This window comes from Pan troglodytes, chromosome 6 (assembly GCF_028858775.2).
Source record: "Pan troglodytes isolate AG18354 chromosome 6, NHGRI_mPanTro3-v2.0_pri, whole genome shotgun sequence".
In the NCBI taxonomy this organism is placed as follows: Eukaryota; Metazoa; Chordata; class Mammalia; order Primates; family Hominidae; genus Pan; species Pan troglodytes.
Genome location: NC_072404.2, coordinates 40947658 through 40961832, shown reverse-complemented (window position 1 = coordinate 40961832; position 14175 = coordinate 40947658). Strand labels below are relative to the sequence as shown.

Here is a 14175-nt window from a genome sequence, read left to right as displayed (position 1 = left end):
TCCGTTGAGGCTGCCGGGCGAGTCAGGCCTTTCTGGACCTCGCCTGACTCGGATGGGCTGTGCCTGAAATTGACCCAGCTCCACTAGGGATTATGAAGAAACAAGGAGTAAACCCAAAGCCGCTGCAATCTTCCCGCCCCAGCCCGTCTAAGCGGCCGTGCGGGGCCTCCCCCGCCGGGAGCGGGAGGTGGAAAAGTCGGCCCTAGGCGGCGGGAAACTGCCAGGGGGCGCCAGGAGGTCCTCCCCGGGGAGGATCCCAAATCTGAAAAAGCGAAAAGGCTTGGAGCTAAAGGTGGTGGCCAAGACCCTTCTCGACCCCTTCCAGTTCGTCCGTAATTCCCTGGCGCAGCTCCGGGAAGAGGTGCACGAACTGCAGGCGCGGTGGTTCCCCAGCAGAACCACTCTCAGCATCGGTAAGGAGAGGGCAGGAGAGCCCTAGGAGGGAGCCGCATGGCGCTTTTCTTGAGTCTTGAAGGAGATCAGTTTAACAAGCAAGGGTTTGTGGGTGCCTAGTAGGAAATAATAGCAAGGTCCGAGTAGAAAGAAGTTGGCCAAAAATCTTGTCATTGAACCAGGGGAGAGAGAGATAGGGAGTATATTGGTTTGAAGGGCTGTCAGATCGCAGAGAGTGTTTTAAGGTCTAGGAGTTTTAAAGGCTGAGGGGAAGGATCAAGGGAAGAGGATGAGATTAAGATTCCAAGAGAGGAAATAATTAGTGGAGCAAGTCTTGGAATATTTGGAGGGGTAGAGTTAAAGGCACAAATTTGAGAAGCTAACTGTGGAAAAGAGGAGAGAGAATTCCTTTTCTGAGATGGCAGGGAGTGGAAAAGCAAGAATTACTATATGGAGAAATGTTAAAGTGGAAATAAAAGAAGTTGGGAGTGCTGGCGTCTAATGGTCTTTGTTTCAGTGAAGTATGAGGCTGGGTCACCTTCAGAGGTGAGATTGATAGGATGCCGGGGTCCGGGGGACATGCTTCTGTCACAGCTTGGAAAGGGCATGTGATAAGCCCTTCAAGCATTTAGAATACTGGCATCGGTACACCATATCATTTTTTTCAGATGTGGTATGTGGGTTAAGGGAGGGAGTGAGAGATACAGAAAGATTTTGAGCATCTTTGGAAAGCTGGATGAATTCGGTAGTATATTTGACCTTTTCCTTATATATCATCTGAAGAGTTTTTGCCAGTGTATATAATTGTTAGGAGAATTAGAAATAGGATACAAATATAGTTGAACAGGATAGTCTCTGTATATTTTAAAATTAATGAAGCCTAATAAACAGTTAATGAGCATCTTTACAACCATTTAAAGTTTTCAACCTTTTAAAAATTATAGCAACCGTGCTTGCAGACAGTCCAAAAATACACCATGGGTCATACTTTGCTTATCCTGGTATAAAACAAGTAAATCTTCCGAGAAGTGTTTAAGATAAGCCCAGGACAGTTAGTAATATAGGAAAAGATCTGGGTAAGCATGGTTGAGAATTTCAACATTGCAATTTTTTAATTTTTAAAAATTTAATTTCTTCAATAATTATTGAATTAATTTGCATTTATTTTGTTAGCCAAGTGAAGTAATTTTTGAATTTTTAAGAGGCTATTATTGGTGGTTTATAAGATGACTTGCCAAGTATATTTGGGATAACCATAAGAAATACCATTATAAAATCTCAGAAGGGAGGTAGGACTTCTGGAATAGCCAAGGAAATGCACTCCTCCATGACGACAATGAAAATACTTGGAAAATTATCAAAATCATTTTCTTCAAAACTTTGGAAATTAACCAAAGGTTTACAACAATCTAAAGGGCATTAATTCAAGAAAAGCTGCGGAACCTCTATAAGAACAGCAAAGTTTGTGGTGTTTTAACTTGTTCTATTCCCCACTCTTCTCTCTCCAGGGGAATTGAAAACAAGCAATTCCCCAACCAAACAGGGACACAGGCTGCGTTTGCAGCTCCTGTAAAAGCTCCATACCCAGAGGAGTGTCTCCCAGCTCCCAGGTGAAGTCTTATGTATACATGGGGCGTTGGCCCAGGTGACTCCAGACTAGTCTCCTAGGCCATCTAGTAGCTCCTAGGTCTGGGCTCTTGCAAAGAGCTTGCAATTCATCAAGGGTTGAGCTGCACATTGGGGCTTTTAGATGTGCTGCTGAGGAAGTGATTTCCTGCGTTTAATCATCTTCTGATGAATGGTAGAGAAACTGATCTAGAGTGGCTCCTCTTGGTTAGAACTAGCTGAAGCATACTGTATATACTTACTTCTTTTAAAAATTTCATATAAAGGAATAGAAAATAATACTGAAAAAAAAAACAAAAAAGGTCACAATCTTCCATAATTCCATCACTCTTACCAATTACCTGAAGTAAAAAAACCCTCTCAAGTTTCTCCCTTTACTTGTTGAGCCCTGCTGCAGAGAGGTAAGCTCTGTTCAGAATTTGCTTTGTGTCCTGGATTTTTTCCTATGCTCATAGAGACAGGATTAGCTGGCTGTCTTGCTTTGTGTGCTATCTTCCTAGACATGTAAAATAATACATTTGAAATACTTGTTTTAATGGTATTTTATAATAAAGCAGCTATTAATAACTTTCCTTTTTTTCTTTATTCCAGCCGTCTTTGTGGCAATTCTACATTGGTAAGATTTAGTTTCAGTTTGAAATATTTAAAAACATTTGAATTAAAAATCGCCATCACTCTTTGCATACAGTAAAACAATAACTTCTGGCTATATTTGTAGAACATCTTTATGTGGACCAATTTATACATGTATTTTGCTTTTTTACAAACCTCATATGTGAAACAGCATTTACAAAATAGATGCATTAGGGGAATAGTAACTTACGAATGAAAATATTTTTGCTTTACCAAATAATTCACCACACGTTTCTTTAAATATCTGGCTTTTCTAGTGTATTTTGCATGTGTAGTTCATTTAAAACCTTCCTTTATTTTATGGTAATTATATGTTGCTAGTGAAATAACTTTTTTTTTTTTTTCTGAGACAGAGTCTTGCTCTGTCTCCCAGGCTGGAGTGCAGTGGCGTGATCTTGACTCACTGCAACCTCTGCCTCACAGGCACAAGTGATCCTCGTGCCTCAGCCTTCCAAGTAGCTGGGATTACAGGTGTGCACCACCACACCCAGCCAATTTGTTGTATTTTTGGTGGAGACAAGGTTTCACCATGTTGGCCAGGCTGGTGTCAAACTCCTGGCCTCAAATGATCCACCTGCCTCGGCCTCCCAAAGTGTTGAGATTATAGGCATGAGCCACCACACTCAGCCAGTGAAATAACTTTGGTGATAAAGTTTTAGTAACACCTGCCAATTGGAAATCAGGTAAAAAAGAAGATAAAGATTCTGCAGTGGTTATATGGTTAAATGGCTCTGAGTCTTTCAGTGTGCAAGTCTGTGTACATTATTTTACAAAAGTGTTTATAAAAATTTGTAAAATAGTATTTCCCTCTGGAATATTTTATTTTTACCTGTGCTCAGCGATTTCTACCCTTGGAAGGTATGAGATCTGCTCCTATGTTCTGTTGACACAGTGCTGCTCTAGACATTTAGTCTGCAGGGAGCTTTTGATGTTAGAACTGAGGCTGCAATGGTAGGGAATATTCCTGCAGTTTTTGGTAACCTGGCATATGGCCTACATGTAAAGAAGGGTTAGTGGAAAACAGGGTTAATATATGGAACTTTGCTTTATTTTCAACTTCACTGGAAAGTACTGACTACATAAGTTAGCTATAGCATAATTGTTGGCCACAGCTAATTTTGTTTATCACATATGCTCCTTTCTTCACTGCCGACAGCTGTTGAGTTTCACTACTAAAAGGTCTTCAAGTACACACCTGTATTCTTTGGCACTTGAAAGTTGATCCCTTATGTGATATTATACTTATTGTAAGTCTGCTTTGATCTAAGGTAATTTTATTTAAAATTATATTCTGAACCCTTTTCAACAGTTACGGAGGTATTTCCCAAGGCTGGTACATTAGAATCACTTGAAACTTAAAAAACAAACACTAACCTGCCTCTGTTCTGATTTAGAGGCCTGGGATAGAAGGAAGGGTGAAAAAAGCCACAAGAATTTTAGATATACAATTAAGGTTTTTTTTTGTTTGTTTGTTTTTTTGAGATAGAGTCCTCTATCTGACTCCCAGGCTGGAGTGCAGTGGCATGATCTCTGCTCACTGCAACCTCCACCTCCTGGGTTCAAGAAATTCTTCTGCCTCAGCCTCCCTAGCAGCCAGGATTACAGACATGCACTACCATGGCTGGCTAATTTTTGTGTTTTTAGTAGAGACAGGGTTTCACCATGTTGGCAAGGCTGGTCTCGAACTCCTGACCTCAAGTGATCTGCCTGCCTCGGGCTCGGGCTCCCAAAGTGCTGGAATTACAGGCATGAGCCAACGCACCCGGCCACAATTAAGCTTAAAAAACCACTGAGTTAAGGAATTTCAGGTGTGTGCCATACTGGATTATAAATGCCTAAAAATATACAAGTTAGTAGGCAAATTATAAAATTAATATTATAACAATTTATTGTTTTCTTTTTTATGGCTTTCTTATTGCTTATTTTACTGTTAGTTTTGAAACTTGTTCTTATTGTAATATGATACTTCATTTTTTTCTAGGTTACATTTAGTAACACTTTTTGAAAATGATCGTCATTTCTCTCACCTCTCATCTTTGGAACGGGAGATGACTTTTCGCACTGAAATGGTTAGATTTCTTCTTCTAACGAATTAATTTGTGGTTTAAGAATAGTGAGACTATGAGGTAGAAATGTATTAGGAATTGAAATGAACTTTTGGTGAATTGCAGTGTTTCATAAGCTATAACCCAGGTTTATTATTTAAATAGTAAAGTGTTTGAGATTATTTTTCTGTTACTTCATTATCTCTCGCCCTTTCCTAATGCAGACTTCTTTTTAAGATAATAAAGATGAATTATAATAGCTGAGGAAGGAGGACAAAGAAAGCACTGAAGAAGTGATAAAGGGGAATGAAATGAGATGTTATCAGAAATTGCTTTCTCTTAGGCTACGGTTAGGAGATCCCATGTTTTACCTGGGCCTTTTAATGATGACGATTATTATTTGGCTCTCTTTTGATTTCAAGATAATCTCTTCTAAGAGATAACTTTTGATATAATTTTTAAATAATTTTCTGTTTTTCAATACTTAATCTTTAAAATGGAGTTTTCTGCCGTACATATCTCACATAATTATTGTGAGGAGTAAGTGGGATAGCGAATGCCAAAATTGCGCAATTTTACATTTAGAAGACACCACAACCATCCATCTTCCAGATCTGCTCACAGCTGGTCGGGGGCCTAGTGAAGCATTGAAACTGGCTCTCCTCAGTCTAGCCATTGCTTTTTGTTTAAATTATGGTAAAACTTAGATTTAAATTTGTAATAAAAAATTTCAATGTTTATCCTTTAAGCGTACAATTCAGTGAGATTAAGTACATTTATGTTGTCTTGCAACTATTACCACTGTCCACATCCGGAACTTTTTGCTATCCCAAACAGAAACTCTACCCACTAAACACTAATCACACCCAGCTCTATTTTCTGTCTCTATGATTTTGCCTATGCCAGGCCCCTTAGTCACTGCTTTTTAATTTTCATCCCTATATTGCCCCTATAAAGTTTCAAAGCATTGGATACATTAACATATGTACGACATTTGAACATTTTAAAGGTATTTCCAAAGACAGAATATAAAATATTATTAAATAAAGAGTGTAACTGTGGCAGAGTCTGGACTTTGGTGACAGATCGCTGGATTCTAATAGCAGTTCTGTGCTTTATTGTATGATGGCTAGTCAGGTCACCTCTCAGATTCTCAGTAATCTCGTCTGCTCAATAGAAATAATGCCAACCTTAGAGGGGTTTAGGGAAAATGAAGGGAGATAATGAATGGCAACACATAGCAGAATACTTAACACAAAACAATAGCTGTTATTAGTAACTTATTTATATATTTAATATTTCCCTAAATATAATCTTTTGCATATTAGATATCCTTTAATTGTTGTATTGCTTTGTTATCCTCCTAAGCAGAAAGGAAAATTCTTTATGAATTCATATTTTGCCAATCAACTATGAGGTAATGGCCTTTCAGACATCAGCTAAAACAGACCTGTAATTTAGTAGTTACTCATGTTGGATGAGGCAGATATGATTATAGCATATAGCATTTTTTAGGGAGAATGCATTTTAAACAATGTGGCCCTTTTTTGCTTTTAGATTTTAGGAGTGAAAGCAAGAAATTGTTGGGGAAATAAGACACAACATGCTGTTGTTAATCCATGAATTTTAACTCAACAGCACTTTTACTATCCCAATGAAGCCTTTATTTTATATGCTGAAGTATAAGACACTAAAATAATCTGCTTTTTAGTACATAGCATTTGTGAGCAACAATAGTCAATTGACATTGAGCTTTCACTTTGCACAGAGGATTAGATGGAGCTATGAATTAAGCTAGAAGCACTGGATTCCTTGCCGTGATGCTTATGGTCATTATATTTTATTTCCTAAGAGCATGGGAAAAAAAGTAATTTTCTATATGCAAAGTTGTACAGAGGCATGAAGGCATCCCTGTTTATGATAGAATTAATCAGATGTCAACCTTCAAGCATCTCAAATGTGGGGGATAAAACCAGATTTGGGAAAATCAAACATATACTGTCTACACATTTTAAGACATTATTAGAGAAACTCTTTAAATTGTTTGACCATCCCTCCAACTCTTTAGTTTGAAAGCCTATAGAAAATGTGAAAGAATAGTACAGTGATCACCTGAAAATACGTGCTTTTTAAAGTCCAAGGATGCAAAATAGCGAGGAGTGATTAAGAAGTCTTATTATTAACTTTTTTTTCAGAAAAAAAGTTCTAAAGAAGTGATAAAAATAAATATTTTAAAGTTTTAATTACATTGACAATATGTGCCTTTTTTTTTTAAAAAAAAGGGACTTTATTATTCCTACTTCAAGACCCATCATTGAAGCACCTTCATTTTTGGAAGGACTGTGGATGATTATGAATGACAGGCTTACTGAATATCCTCTTGTAATTAATACAGTAAAACGCTTCCATCTTTATCCAGAGGTGAGTCATAATTTGAGACAAATAATATTTGTAGAGTGATCCTCTTTGTCAGATAAAAATAGTAAGCACAATCTTGTTAAGAAAGGGAGGGGACGTTTCAGGTTTATTAATTGTATGTATCCTTATAGTTGAGTAGAATATCATAAGTTCCTCTCTTAAAATTTAAAGACCCCAGAAACTGTGCTCTCATGAACTCAAAGAATGAACCTTAGTGTGTAAATAATGGCCAGGGTAATAGACAAGCGCAATGGAAAAGAGAGTCATGGGAGCCAAAAAATTCTAAATAGGGATGGGCTTTTGGCTTTGGACACCTCATGGGTGAGCACGATGACCACGTGAAGGGACAGTGAGAGTGATGAGCTTGAATAGTGATCTTGGAGTTACGTTAGTAAAGTAAGATTTATTTAGTCACACAGCCAGAAATCTATTACTATTTTCCAACACTTAGCCTAAAAGAGTATGGTTGTTATAGTAGTCTATAAATGCTAGAAATTTGAAAAACGGAGACAAAATTAGTGAACTCAGTTTGTGAACTCAAGATAAATGCTAAATTTGACACCATAGTAAATACTACTGTTGAGTTTAAAGTTGTCTCAGAATCCAGCATATTAATGAAAAGTTACTGCTTTCTAGTCCTTTATTCATATTTTATAGCTTTTAAAAATTATTATTCTTTAGATTTTGAAATGCTTAAAACTACAGACTTAGAAAATAATATTCAAATATGTGTGATCAACCATCTAAAATAAATAAATGCTAATCTTTGTCATTTTTGCATCAGCTATTTTAAAATAATTAAAATATTATAAATACAGTTAAAATCACCTTTGTTCTGCTCCTAGTCCAACTTATACCTTTATTAAAATTTGGTGTGTGTATCCATCCAATCTCTGTTTTCAGAGATTGTTTTATTATATGCTTTTAAGTCCACATAAATGATCTCATACTGAATGTGTCACTGTAGGATTTTTTTCTTCAAAATTGTATTTTTGAACTTACTGTATATATATATTTCTTTAATTTTAACCGTTTTATGAATTGTAAAGTTTATGTATTTCCCCATCTTAATATATTATTTCCAATTTTTTGATTACAAGCAATGTAATCTAAAATGTACATTTTTGTATGGTTTTCTTCTGTATATGTGCAATATTTTGTCTAGGATATATACCTAGAAATGGAATTGTTGTTATAGAGTGTGTGCTTTTTCAGCTTTACCAGATATTGGTAAATTGCTGTCTGAAGCAAATGTGGCAGTTCACACTGCTGTCTAGAATTTTCTCATATCCTTATTAGATTTTGAATTGTCAGACCCTGTGATTTTTACTCTTATGATGGCTGTGATATGCTTTTTTTTTAAATTTGTTCTTCCCTTATTATTTATGGGGATAAATATATTTCCGTGTTTAATAAACATTTGGATTTGTTCTTCTATCAACAACATATATAAATCTTTGTCACCAAATCAGCTTTTTTGAGGTATGACTTATATGTAATACAATGTGCCAATTTTGAGTGTACCATTCTCTGAGTTTTGACAAATGTATGAAGCTATATATCCATCACCACAATTGAGTTACAAAACATTTTTGGAATGCCAAAAAATGCTCCATTGTGGTAACTGTCTTTTCCCCCATTGAATTAATTGTCTCGGTACAATCGTTGAAAATTGGTTGACCACATTATATGTGAATCTGTTTCTGGACTCTGTTATTCTCTTGATCTATAATTATGCCAATACCACACTGTCTTGATTACTGTAACTTTAGAATAAATCTTGAAAGTAGATAGTTCTCCAACTTTTTCCTTTTTAAAATTGCATTTCTATCTAAATATTAGGGTCAGCTTATTAATTTCTCAAAAAAAAACCTGCTGTGATTTTGATTGGGATTATGTTGGATTTGTACATGTATTTGGGAAGAATTGACATCTTAACAATATTGAATTTTCCAATCCATGATCATGGTATAGATCTCCATTTTGTTGATTATTTTTAATTTGTCTCAGCAATGTTTTGTATTTTTTCAATGTACAGTCTTCCCCAGTACTCTTTTATTATAAATGGTATTATTTTAAAATTTTTATTTTTCCATTTTTTGTTGCTTTTGAATAGAAATATAGTTGATTTTGAATATTAACTTTGTACCTGCATCTCGATGAAGTCAGTGGTTCTAGTAGCTTTTTTGTAGAATCCTTTGGATTTTTCTATGCACATGATGATATAGTCTGTAATTAAAAGCAGTTTTACTTTCCAGTAGATATACCCTAAATGTTTTTAAACAGCTTTATTGAGGTATAATTGACATATGATAGCTGGTCATATAGATGAAGTGTAAAGTTTGATTAGTTTTGGCCCACCTGCAAAACCATCACCAGTCAAGACGATGAGCATATGCCTCATCCCAAAGTTTCCCTGTGCTCCTTGGTAATCCCTCCTTCCTTCGTCTCTCTTTGCCCACATCCCATCCCTAGGAAACCACTAATATTCTTTTTGTCATTATGGTTTAGTTTGCATTTTCTAGAATTTTATAGAAATAGAAACAGAGTTGTTCTGTGCCTAGGTCTTAATGTATGCAGTTGACTGAGTGATGACACAGATAGATCAGTGCCGCTAAAGAAGAATTTATGAGTAATAATTTCTTGGAGAAAAGGACAAGTCACATCACACAGAGCCACAGGAGAAAGACAGTTTGGTCAGGCAGAAGCAGGACTGAGGGTAAAGCCTAGACCATCGCTTTTATTGGGGTTTCTATGGGAAAGGCAAAACCGGGCAGAGTTTAAAAAAGAAAAGAAATAAACAAAATCAAAAGACAGTTGACAAACTGGGAGAAGATATTTGTTTGGTTTCTTTTTGTTTGTTTTGAGACAGAGTCTCACTTCATTGCCCAGGTTGAAGTGCAGTGGCGTGATCTCGGCTCCCTGCAGCCTCTGCCTGCTGGGTTCAAGCGATTCTCCAGCCTCAGCCTCCAAATAGCTGGGATTACAGATGTGCACCACCACGCCTGGCTAATTTTTATATTTTTAGTAGAAACGGGGTTTCACCATGTTAGCCAGGCTGGTCTCAAACTCCTGGCCTCCAGCGATCCTCCTGCCTCGGCCTCCCAAAGTGCTGGGATTACAGGCATGAGCCGCCATGCCTGGCCAGGAGAAAATATTTGTAATATATCTCACAGATAAAGGGCTAATACACCTAATATATAAAGAACTCTTAATTCTTTATATATTTAGCTTCTGGAGGCTTCAGGTGTCAATTTGGTGATGAAGAGAGCTGGAATGATGACACTCTCATTCCTACAAGGAAAACAGCTGAAGAAACTGCAAGATATAACACCTTTTCTTGAACCCTTCAGAAAACTGAGGTCAGAGGACAACCAATGCAAAATTTCAAGAAGGACCGTTGCCTGCAGAAAGCACAAAGAACTGAGCATTCTGGAATAGGAACTGCTTGACTGAGATAGATGCTTTTGAATGCCATATAAGCTGGTACAAAGATTAAACCAGAAATTTTTTTAATGAACTGCTACAGGCTTATTGTGAGCTGGTATGAAATGTGAAGGTGAGCAGGCTCTGTCAGGGAAGATTGGGGAAGTATTTAGAGAAAGCTTTCCCTATGGTGCTGGCTAGGGGACAGGAAAAGCAATCATTGCTCAGACTCTGCTCACACCCATGTTGTGAAATCTCTCCTAAGGAAAAGAAAGCCATGATCTGCAGGGAGAATGGTATCAAACCCATTGTCTGAGGACACTGGTGGGTATCCAGTGAAGCTGGTGAAAGAGAACAGGCAGGAAAAAAAAAACCTAAATGTTAAAAAAACAGTCACATTCCTTGAGGAGGGAACACTTATGAAGGGTACAGCACCCAAATCACAAATTCACAGTACCTGTCTAAGATTGAGGCTTAATTGGAACATCAGAAAACCTGTCCCTCTTCCCCCATTACATTAACAAGCCTTTGGTAAAAATCACAGTGGAATGTGACTGAGTGAGTTTTGCAAGGCATTTTCTTTCTAGGGAGCAGCAAAAAGGAAAACCCAAAACCAAGTTCAAAACAAGGTACCACTAGAGGAATTTGAAATCGCTAGTGTCCATAGCGGCAACAAACTCCAGCTTTGGTAACTATAGCAATTACAAACTTCAAATCCAGCCCACCCTAACTAGATTAACACAAATCCCTACAATAAAGACCTAACGGTAAGAAAGATGTTCTTAATTTCAAGCATAAAAATACTGACCTGTATGTCTACTGTCTTATACAACATGTCTAACTTTCAGCAAAAATTATGAGGCATACCTAAAGGTAAGAAAAAGCACAGTCCGAAGAGACAGAGCAGTCATCAGGCGGACCCAAAGAAGATACAGATACTGGAACAACTGGACAGGAGATTTAAGTAACTATGATTAATATTTTAAACACCCAAATGGAAAAGACAGATGATATGCAAGATCAGATAGATAATTTTAGCAGAGTTGGACACTGTAAGAATCAAAGGGAAATGATAGAAATAAAAAAAATGAAGTAAAAATTGCCTTACATGAGCTCATCAGCAGACACAGCACAGCAGAAGAAATAATCAATGAGTTTGAAGATAGGTCAATAGGAATGCAAAGAGAAAAAAAAGTGGAGGAAGGAAATGATAGAACATCTAAGAGCTGTGACACCATATCAAATATTCTAATACACGCATAATTAGAATCCCAGTGGGAGAGGAAAGGATGAGGAAGAATAAACATTTGAAAAATAAATGACTGAGAATTTTCCAAAATTAGTGACAGATACCAAACCACAGATCCAAGAAACTCAGAGAACAGAAAAAAGGATAAATACCAAACAAATGCATGAATGAATAGATAAACAAACCAAACATGCATATACAAACCTGGGGGTAAATGTAAACACATTAAAGAGTATGAGACAGAGACTATCTCACAAAGCCTAAAATACTTATCGTCTGGCTCTTTGTAGGAAAAGCTTGCTGACCTCTTATCTAACAGAATGAATAGATGAGGGATATAATGTGAGTTTCTTGGGCAGCACCAAGGGCTTCATTTGAGGTGGATGGTCTTGAATTGAGAACAAAACCAGCCAACAGAATTGTGTTCCTCCAGCTATAATCAGATTCCCAAGTATAAACACGGAGAAAATGGAGAGTTGGATTTAATCATGTCAGGTCAGCTTTCCCTCGGATGTAGAAAGCCAAAAAGAACATTGCTCGTGGCCTTCCAGCAATGTCAGCAGCAACAACAACAAAAGCCAGACAGTCTTCAAATTTACAACTTTTCCTGAAGCAGTCAGGGAGCTGAGGTCACAGGGCAATCAAATAACCCAAAATAAATTAAAAAGATAAAGCATGTGCAAGGAGAACAGAAACAAGCATTTAATTACATGGGTCATGCCACTAGACACAATGGTAAAGAATTCAGCTCAAATTGTTCACCAGTCAGTCGGTAAATGCCTAGTGTGGGTTAGCAAGGGTATTTGCAATTGCTTACAGACATTTTTACACAGACCTCATAAGGTGCTGACAAAAGATTAGCAAGAGTGCTCAGAAAGCATCCTCCATGGTAAAGCCTGGGAGAACAGGAGCCACTTAAAGAAAGGCATGAAACCCACCCACCCCCCTCTTCCTTATCTCTCCTATAAGTCTTACACTCTATTATCTCAAACTGCTGGGGGGAAGGTAACAAACAATGTCCTTTTCACATGACTGGTACAAAAATAGGCCACAGGCCCTGATATGGTCCTTGAGCCTTTTGCTAACCCCTTGATGCCCGTTTCCATATCTTCTCTCTCCAGTTATCCCAAACCTCCTGTCCCCCTTTCACTCTCAGCAAATGACCTTGTTTTCTACTGTTTTCCCGGGCCTATTATGTATTTCCTAGCTGTATCCCAGGTGCCTACTTCCTGGAATATGGAGTTGATTCAATATCATATTTGTTGAATGAATGAAACTATGCAAATTTCCTTGTGCTACATACTCAGTAGTCAATAGATACAACCTAAGCACAACCAAAATTAGGTTTATCTGTATCCTTACCTGCATTTGGTATTGTCACTATTTTTTATTTTACTTATTCTTACACATATGTAGTGATGTATCATTATGGTTTTAATTTGCATTTCCCTATTGGCTAATGATGGTGTACATCTTTTTGTGCTTATTTGCCATCCGTATGTGAAACGTGTCTTTATGTATTTTGCTCCATTTCTATTTGAATTGTTTGTTTTATGAATTTTGGATCTTAGGATGTTCCTTACATATTATAGATGCTAATTATTTTTCATATATATGGCTTGCAAATATATTTTCCCAGTCTGTAGCTTGCCTTTTCATTCTCTTAAACAGGGTCTTTTGTATAGTGTTGTTGAGTTTGTCTCAATTTTGGGGGAATTTCTGTCTAGTTCTTCTATCAACTAAAAGAATTAGTTGAAAATACTAATTCTAGTTTTTTGACAGAGGGATTCTGAAGTCTGCTAGTAAAATTAGGTATATGTACATTTCTCCACTGACACCTATCTGTTTTTCTTCACATATTTTGTAGCTCTATGTTTGGCGCATATGCATTTAGGATTGCAGGGTCTTCTTGTTGAATTTTTTAAAAAATAATTTAACGATGACTTTTTCTTCCTTCTCTGATAATTTTGCTTCCTCTGAAGTGTGCTTTTTTCTGATAATGACATCGTCACTTCTGCTTTCTTTTCATTACTGTATGTATGATAAATTCATCATTGTCCATCCTTTCACTTTCAGCCTGACTTTATTATTATATTTGAAGCGAGGTCCTTGTAAACGGTTGGGTAATATTTTTAAATCCAATTTGTCAGTGTATCTCTTAATTGGTATGTTTACCAATTGACCACTTACATTTAATATAGTTATTAATATGTTAGAGTTTAAGTCTGTGATTTTATTTTGTGGTTTCTATTCTTGGTTTTCAATTTCTGTTTGCTTTTATTTTAACCTTCTTGTGGCAGAACATTTCATTTGAACATTGTTTAGAGTTATATTTTGATTTATCTATTTTTTAAATATATCACCTTACAAAGCTTTTTTTAGTGG

General features: G+C 36.8%; 1 protein-coding gene across 1 annotated transcript in view; it reads left to right on the top strand.

The window, feature by feature from the left end:
* LOC452039 (probable C-mannosyltransferase DPY19L2) overlaps positions 1 to 14175 on the top strand; it is a 106246-nt gene continuing 92071 nt past the window's right edge. Inside the window, 6 exon segments of the mRNA XM_054687461.2 lie at positions 1 to 174; positions 177 to 413; positions 2611 to 2635; positions 4634 to 4721; positions 6980 to 7006; positions 7008 to 7118. Of these exon segments, the coding sequence (XP_054543436.1) occupies positions 93 to 174; positions 177 to 413; positions 2611 to 2635; positions 4634 to 4721; positions 6980 to 7006; positions 7008 to 7118 (570 nt within the window). The 5' untranslated portion in view covers positions 1 to 92.